This window comes from Chrysochloris asiatica, unplaced genomic scaffold (genome assembly GCF_000296735.1).
Source record: "Chrysochloris asiatica unplaced genomic scaffold, ChrAsi1.0 scaffold00003, whole genome shotgun sequence".
NCBI lineage: Eukaryota > Metazoa > Chordata > Mammalia > Afrosoricida > Chrysochloridae > Chrysochloris > Chrysochloris asiatica.
The window spans coordinates 23,214,874-23,222,922 of record NW_006408521.1 but is presented as its reverse complement, the minus strand read 5'-3'; the positions used below and the strand labels follow the sequence as shown (position 1 = coordinate 23,222,922).

Genomic DNA, 8,049 nt, shown 5'->3' with positions numbered 1-8,049 from the left:
AGAAACTCCAGCTGTTTCCAAGTCAAAGTCTCCCCGCCTCCACTTAGGAAGTTGCAGGGCTGCCTCACAGGGAACTTGCAAGGTCTTTCCTTGTATTTAGCTATGTCCTTGGGCCTCAGCCTGCACAACATTCTAGCCACCCTATCTCTGTTTCCCTAGCAACTACATTTTTCTGATAAGGTCCCGCTTACTGCATCCAGCAAAACACCAGATGCTATTCTTTTCCCTGCCCCCAACCACCTCCCCTTGAGCTGTGTATAAAATAAACTCACTGCCTAGGTCTGTGTCACAGTATCTCCATCAGAGTGTTGTGGCCCACCTGGTCCCAACTTTGCTATATTTCAAATGTGTCTTGTGTCTTTTAGTTCTCATCTCCCATCGCCCCTTGTTGTTGTTGTTAAATGCCGTGGAGTCGGTTCCCACTCATAGTGACCCTGCATAGGGTGTCCCTGAGGTTAGCAGCCCCATCAGTAACCACTAAGCTACCAGAGCTCCTTCCCGCCGCCCCCTACTTGGATTTAATCCCTCTGTGCCCATCTTGGAGATAAGCCAATTGTCGGACTCAGCAGTTGGCCCTAGTGTTGGGAATTGCCGGAGAGCAAGCAGGGTCTGAGCTGGAGATTAATGAAGGTGGGCGCTGGCTACACCTCTGGTCACCAGGGGAGCATGGGGAAAAAGAAGAAATCCCACCTTTCTGGTCACCTGTGTGAATCTGCAACAGAAGTTGCCAAAACTGTTCACAAGACAGTGGTGCCATGTCTGGCTGGCTGTTTACCAGTCACCCTCTCTCACCATCCCTGCTCAGCTTCTCCTCCCAACAAATACTCAGTCCACTTCTCTAACCTTTCATCTGAAGTTCAGGGTTCCAAGATTTTCAACTGTGCCTGTTTCATTTGCTTTCTTGAATCTTTTTTGTAGAGGGTCTGTGCTAGTGCATCTGCCTAGCCCGGAAGTTCTTCTGCTCATTGTTTTCATTAGATATCTACCCTTTTTTATCTATCTGTGCTTATTGGTGGTTGTGTGCTTTCAGATTATTTATCTTTTTTTGTTGTTATGTGCCCTGGAGTCGGTTTCGACTCAGTGACCCTGTACAGGGTTCCGAGGCTGTAAATCTTTTTATGGGAGCAGACAGCCTCATTTTTCTCCCTCGGAACAGCTGGTAGTTTCGAACTGCTGTCCTTGAGGTTCGCAGCCGGATTCATAACCACTACGCTACCAGAGGTCTTGACTGGGCTGTAGTAGTTATGAAAACTTCTTGTGGATATGTATTTAAAAACATGGGGGAGGGGGGGATTCACACTGTATCAAGTGAAAAAAAACTAGGATCCCGAAATTATGTGGGCTTCTGGTTTGTTTAGAAGATTGTATGTATCTTATTCAGTGGAAGTGAAAAAAGATTTGTGAAATGAATATGATAAAAGCCCAACCAGCCCAAACCCGCTAGAAACAAGCGCTTAGTCTAACAAAATCAGATGAATCAATTCCAGGTCCTGGGAATGCTGCTCAGCGAGGGGCGAGTTTTTTGCAAGGTTTGGATTCCAGCTGAATGATTTTGAGGAGGGACGCAAAGATTCACTTTGGATTGAATGCGGGTTTTCCAAAGAGGAATTAGGTAAAGAGGAGATTAACTAGGTTTTGCGGGGGGTCAAGAAGTGCCCCAGTAGTGAATGAAAACAGCCAAACCAGTCTGGAGCATCAATGGCTGCTTTTTTCTTTTCAGGCCTGAGGAGGTTTTGACCTTTCAAATAAATTTGGCCTACGTTTAACTTTTGAAATTAGATTTAAAAATAAATAAATAAATAAAAGTACTTTTTCTTTTTAACCCTGCAAAACAACTCTAGCTTTATAAGGCTCCAGTTTTATAAGAATCTGAGACTCCCTAGCAGCAGAACTCCAGAGACTACACTGCTAAAGTCGTCAGCCTGGAGGAAACATAAGATCGGATGTTGATTGTTTTGTCATAGTAACGGACGGAAAATCCGGAAGTTACGCCAGAGGAAGAGGAAGTGAAGAGGACCGGGGACCCACGTGGGTTCTGCGCGTGTCTCTGAGTCCCTGGAAGCCGGTTCTTTAAGCCTTCTTTTGGCGACCAGTGAGTCGACATGGGTCGCTCGGGGAAGTTGCCCTCTGGTGTCTCGGCCAAGTTGAAGCGCTGGAAGAAAGGTCATAGCAGCGACAGCAACCCTGCCATTTGCCGCCATCGCCAAGCAGCCCGCAGCCGCTTCTTCAGTTGTCCCTCAGGTAGCAGGGTCGAGGCCCTGGCGTTCGGTGGCGGAGTTCCGGACCGGCCTGAGTCCCGATGGGATTTGGGTATTCTGGAAGGGTCGAGGTTCAGTCACTGAAGCTTTTACCTCCTAAAATCTCGAGTCTGGAGCCAGCTGTAAAGGCCCACCATTCCCATTTAGGAGATAAGGAACCCGAGCTGGGGGATTATTTGTCTAGGATACTACTACAGATGTCAGAGTTGGAAGTCATGGGCGCAGTTAACTCCAGGTGGCACTTTGCAAAGTGCTTTCACCTTCATTTCTTTCCCAGGCGCTAAGTGCACCTGGTGTTTATGCTGTCTGCTGTCGGGGCGAGAAAGAAAGTTTTCCTTGAGAGTACCCTTTCTTTCTGGTTTTGTAAGTTTTAGGCTCAAAGTGGGCTGATGAGCGACTCGGATTTGGGGTCTGGACCCTGCTAGTTTGTTTTGCAGGGTGGGTCTCTTGGCTAGAGAGGGAGGTTGGGGTAGATGTGGGAGATCACCAAGTGCTTCTGGCCCGCAGGAAAGAGCAACTTGACAGTTGACGCTGTGAAGCTGCATAATGAACTGCAGTCAGGGTCCCTTCGCGTGGCCAAAAGTGAAGCCCCTGTGGTGGCCATGGAAGAAGAGGTGGAGCTAGCTGTCACTGAAAAGTCCTCCTGCACCTTCCTAAGCGGCCTCTCCGACTGCACAAACGTCACCTTCAGCAAAGTACAGCGCTTCTGGGAGTCCAATTCCGCTGCCCACAAGGAGGTAGGGGCCAAGGGGCTGGAGTTGGCAAGCAGGCTGACTCATGCTTTTGGTCTTCCTCCAGCTCTGGCTGGACTGCTGTCGAGTGACAGCAGCTGATATTCCTGGATGATGTGTCATCTGTCCTTCTCTTTATGTGCTCCACTTATTCGCTCTCCTAGGAAAGGTACGGGGAGGGCTGTGGGTCAACATTTTAAGTGCATGACTGGTTACAGAAAGGTCAGTGGTTCAGAAAGTGCTGTAGGAGAAAGACTGGCCCTTCTGCACTCTTAAAAGATAACAACCAAGGCAATCCTATGGGAGTTGTATAGTCTGTTGTGTAGGCTCACTGTGCGTCAAATGACCTCAGGGCACACAGCAACAAGAACAAGGCTAGGCCCACTTTCTGTTCTTTATAAGGACATCTCCTTGAGTGTTGAAATAGCTTCCAAGCTGTTTTTATTATATGATAAATAATGCTAGAAAAGTCTCAACAGGACTTTTTACTTAGAATATTTTAAAGACATATTTCTTGAGCAATACTGTGTAACTGGTTAGAAATAATGTCTAGCAAGCACAAAATTATATATTTTCTGTTAGAATTTCTAAATAGTACCAAAGAGATGAAAATAAAATGGGAAGATAGTTCTCCGTGTTTGACTCCTTAGCAGAAATGACTGTGAAAACGTTGTGTGCCCTCCTAGATTGTTTTTAAGTGCCATCAAGTGGATTCAACTCATAGCGACCCTGTATAGGGTTTCTGTGTTGATCCGACAGCGCCACACCAGGAGTCCCCCTCCTAGATTAGTGCTGTCTAATAGAAATGTAGTGTGACTCACATAAGTCATTTGCCATTTTCTAGTATCCACTTTGGTGTCCTAGTTTGGCACTGTGGGATAATACACTGGACTGCAAGATCAGTTTGAATTGCAAGATTGGCGGTTCAAATTCACCAGTGGCTCCTTGGAAACCTGATACAGGGTCACTGCGAGTTGAATGGACTCAGCAGCACTTAACAGCAACAGTATCCACATTAAAAGAAAAAAAAAATCAAACTTGTGAAACTGATTTAATGTTTCATTGAATTATATACTAAACTGTACTAAAAATGGAGTCGTGGTGTGGCACTATAGGATAAGCATTATACTGCTAACCACAAGGTCAGAGGTTCAAACCTACCAGCTGTTCCTTGAAAACCCTATACAGGGTTGCTATGAGTCGCACCCAACTCGATGGCACTTAATGGCAACATACTAAAATTCTTAATCCAACATATAATCAATATTACAAGATTGGTAATATTTTGTTGTTAAGTACCATGGAGTTGGTTCCGACTCATAATGACCCTTCACAGGGTTTCTGAGGCTGTAAATCTTTACGGGAACAGAAATCCTCATCTTTCTCCTGTGGAACAGCTGGTAGTTTCATTAGTAACTACTGTGCTACCAGAATCATTTTTATTGCACTGTGCTAAGTCTTCAAAGCCCAGCGTATATTTATGTTGCTGTTGTTAAGTGCTGTCAAGTCAGTTCCAACCCATAGCAACCCTGTATAGGGTTTCTGAGGAATGGCTGGTGAGCTTGCACCACGGACTTTGTGATTCAGACGACTTTGTAGTAGTCAAGCACGTTAACCCACATTGCCACATCAGGAATGCGCTGTATATTTATAGGATAGCTCTATTTGGATGCTTACATTCTTATCAGATATTGTTGTTGTTATGTGCTGTTGAGTCTATTCTGACTCAAGGGGCTGGTGAGTTTGAACCACTGACCTTGTGTTTGAGTGCTGTATCCTGTACCAGGATTCCTTATTGGACATACTTGATTTATATTTAGATTAGAATTAATAAAAGTTGCAATTGAAAAAAGTAGATTCACATACCCATGTTGTGCCAAATATGTTTTATAATAAGGAAACCAAGTATTCATTTAAAATTGGATTCATTTTAAAATTTAAATTAATTAAAAATTTTAAAATATTCAATTCCTCAGTCATATAAAACAAAGCAAAAATACCACTGCCACCAAGTTGATTCTGATTCATAGAAGAGAGATTATAAATCTTTACGGGAACAGACAAGGCTCATCTTTCTCCTGCGGAGCCTCTGGTGGGTTTGAACCGCTGACCTTATGGTCAGCAGTCCAGTACTTAAACTATAGCACCACTAGGGCTCCCTAGTCACCACATTCCAGGTGCTCAGTAGGTCTTTATTAGTAGCTCTGTTCCAGACATTTTGGGATTTTTTTATCCACACTGTATTACTGAGATACATTTTATGGATGCTGTTCTTCAACTTTTTGGTATTTCCTAGTTAATATATATATAGTTATTCCTCAGTTGTTTTAATGGTTGCATAGAATTTGAATGATTCATTGTTTATTATATAATAAAAATCCTTTAAGGAGTCCTGGTGCCGGAGTGGTTAGACACTCACTGCTAACCAAAACGTGGGAGGTACCAGCCCATCAGCCATACTATGCAGGAGACAGATGTTGCCGTTTGCCTCTATAAAGACTGTTGACCTTATGGTTACGTGCTGCTGAATGGGTTCTGACTCACAGTGACAGCGACCCTATGTAGGCTTCCCAAGGAGCTGCTGGTGGGTTTGAACTGCCGACCTTGTGATTAGCAGCTCAGTGCTCATCGTACATACAGCACCATACCAGGACAGCCTTGGAAGCCCTATGACAGTTCTACTTTATCTGTCTGGTTGCTCTTAGTTATAATAAACTTTGTAGCAATGGGCAGCGGTAGTGAGGTTGGCCCAGGATCGAACATTGTTTCATTCTGCTGTGCATAGGGTCGCTATGAGTCGGTTCCGACTCGATGGCACCTGACAACAACAACAACAAGCAATGGGTTTGGTGGTTTGTAGTAATATTTTATTAATTACCTGTTAATGGCCACTTGGTTTTTCCAATTTTGTAGTGAATAAGCCATGTGTATAAATACTTGCATCCTTATGTAGGTATTTCTGTAAGAGAGTTGTAGAGGTGGAGCTTTCATATGTGTTCTGAGTCTCTGTTTGCTAAGCCCTTTGGTGTGTACTCCTGGCTCTGAATGCTGTTCATCCTGTCTGTCTCTGAGCTTTCTTGGGAGGTTAATTGGTGAAGTTGTGGGGTGAGATTGGGTCTGGGAGCTGTCACAGGTGTCTTTTTCCCATATGTAGATCTGTGCTGTCCTGGCTGCCGTCACCGAGGTGATCCGCTCCCAGGGAGGGAAGGAAACAGAGACTGAGTACTTTGCTGCACTGGTGAGTGGGGGCCACTTGGGATTGATTGTTCAAAGAGGCAGGTGATGCCAGCTGTAGAGAGAAGACAAAATTGGAGGATGCTCCTAGCATGTGGGGATGTGGGAAGACACCCCTGAACAGCTCAAGGCTCATCAGGCATTCTCAAGTGGCTTGCGAGGGTCTGTAGTATTTACTACAGTATTTTTCTTAAGAAAAACAAAAAAACAAATCCACTGCTGTGTTTTCTCTTTCTTGCCCAATGAAACAGAATTCGATCCTTTAGAAAAGTTGTTTTAAAGTGTGCTCCAAGGATCTCTGGTGATCCCCAGAATCCTTTTAGGGAGAAGGTTGATGAGGACATGATCCTTTGTGTGATAATACTAGAACATCATTTACTTTCTCATTAGGGTTTTATCCTTGCAGAAAGCCTAACACATTTATGATTTGGCCCTTTACAGAAAAAGTTTGCCAGCTTCTGCTTTAGAATAACAAAATTAATTAGATAGCAACACAAGGCGCTTATCATGAGCCAGGTGTTCCGTGTTCCATGGGAATGTCAGATTGAAGAGGAATGGCATCGCATTGATAGTCAAAAGGAGATTCAAGATCTGTCTTTTGAAATGCTGTCTGTAATAGGATAATGCTCAAATCCCTTTAAGGAGGACCAGTTAATATCATTATTATTCAGATGTATACACCAACAACTAAAGCCAGTGAAATTGAGGGATTCTAGCAATGTCTTTAGTTCTGAAATTGATCACATTTGTAATCAAGATGCATTGCTAATTACTGGTGATTGGAATGCAAAAGTTGAAAACAGAGAAAGGATCAGTAGTTGAAAAATATGGCCTTGATAACAAAAGATGCATACATGATAGAATTTTACAAGACCAAAAACTTCTCATTGCAATTATCCTTTTTCCAACAACATAAAAGGCAACTGTAAACCAGTTAAAAGAATTGGTTGATGTTTAACCATTTTGAGAAATAGCATATAATCACGAACTAATGGTACTAAAGGTAGAAGTCCAAGCTGCACTGAAGGCATTAGCAACAAATAAGGCTCCAGGAATTGACAGAATACAAATTGAAATCTTTCAACAAATGGATGCAGCACTGGAGGCACTCACTCATCTGTGCCAAGAAATTTGGAAGACAGCTACCTGGCCAACTGATTGGAAGAGATCCATATGTATGCCTATTCAAAAGAAAAGTAACCCAGAGGAATACAGAAATCATCAACAATATCACTAATATCCCATGCAAGTAAAATTTTACTAAAAATAATTCAAAAATGATTGCAGCAGTGCATCAACAAGGAGCTATCAGGAATTCAAGCCGGATTCAGAAGAGGATGTAGAATGAGTAATATCACTGCTGATGTCAGACAGACTGAAAGTAAAGTTCTTTATTTTCTTGGCTGAAAGTAGAAATGTGTTTACCTGTGTTTTATTGACTACAGAAAGGCATTCGACTGTAAGTCATAACAAACTATGGATAATATGAAGAATGGTTATTCCAGAACACTTAATTGTGCTCATGAGGAGCTTGTACATATACTAATAGGCATTTGTTCCAATAGAACAAGGGGATACTCAGTGGTTTAAAAACTGTAAAGTTAGGCATCAGGGTTGTATCCTTCCACCATATTTATTCAGTGTGCATACTAAGCAAATAATATGTGAAGCTAGATTATTTGAAGAAGAATGTGGCATCACGATTGGAGGAAAGGCAGAGATGATGATGTGAAGAGATGGAGCGGTTGGGGACTTTGGACACAGAGAGGGAGGGGGGCTGTGTGCTGGCGACCAGGGGGCAGGCTTGTAGAGTATACCCTTTGGTT

The 8,049-nt window shown here is 43.3% G+C and overlaps 1 protein-coding gene across 3 annotated transcripts in view; it reads left to right on the top strand.

Annotated features, from left to right (window-relative positions):
• The first annotated feature begins 2,102 nt into the window (after positions 1–2,102).
• RRP12 (ribosomal RNA processing 12 homolog (S. cerevisiae)) overlaps positions 2,103–8,049 on the top strand; it is a 36,320-nt gene continuing 30,373 nt past the window's right edge. For all 3 annotated transcript variants that reach the window (XM_006831201.1, XM_006831200.1, XM_006831199.1), the window contains exons 1-3: positions 2,103–2,241; positions 2,766–2,995; positions 6,144–6,227. In XM_006831201.1, the coding sequence (XP_006831264.1) occupies positions 2,103–2,241; positions 2,766–2,995; positions 6,144–6,227 (453 nt within the window). The remainder of the gene's footprint in view (positions 2,242–2,765; positions 2,996–6,143; positions 6,228–8,049) is intronic.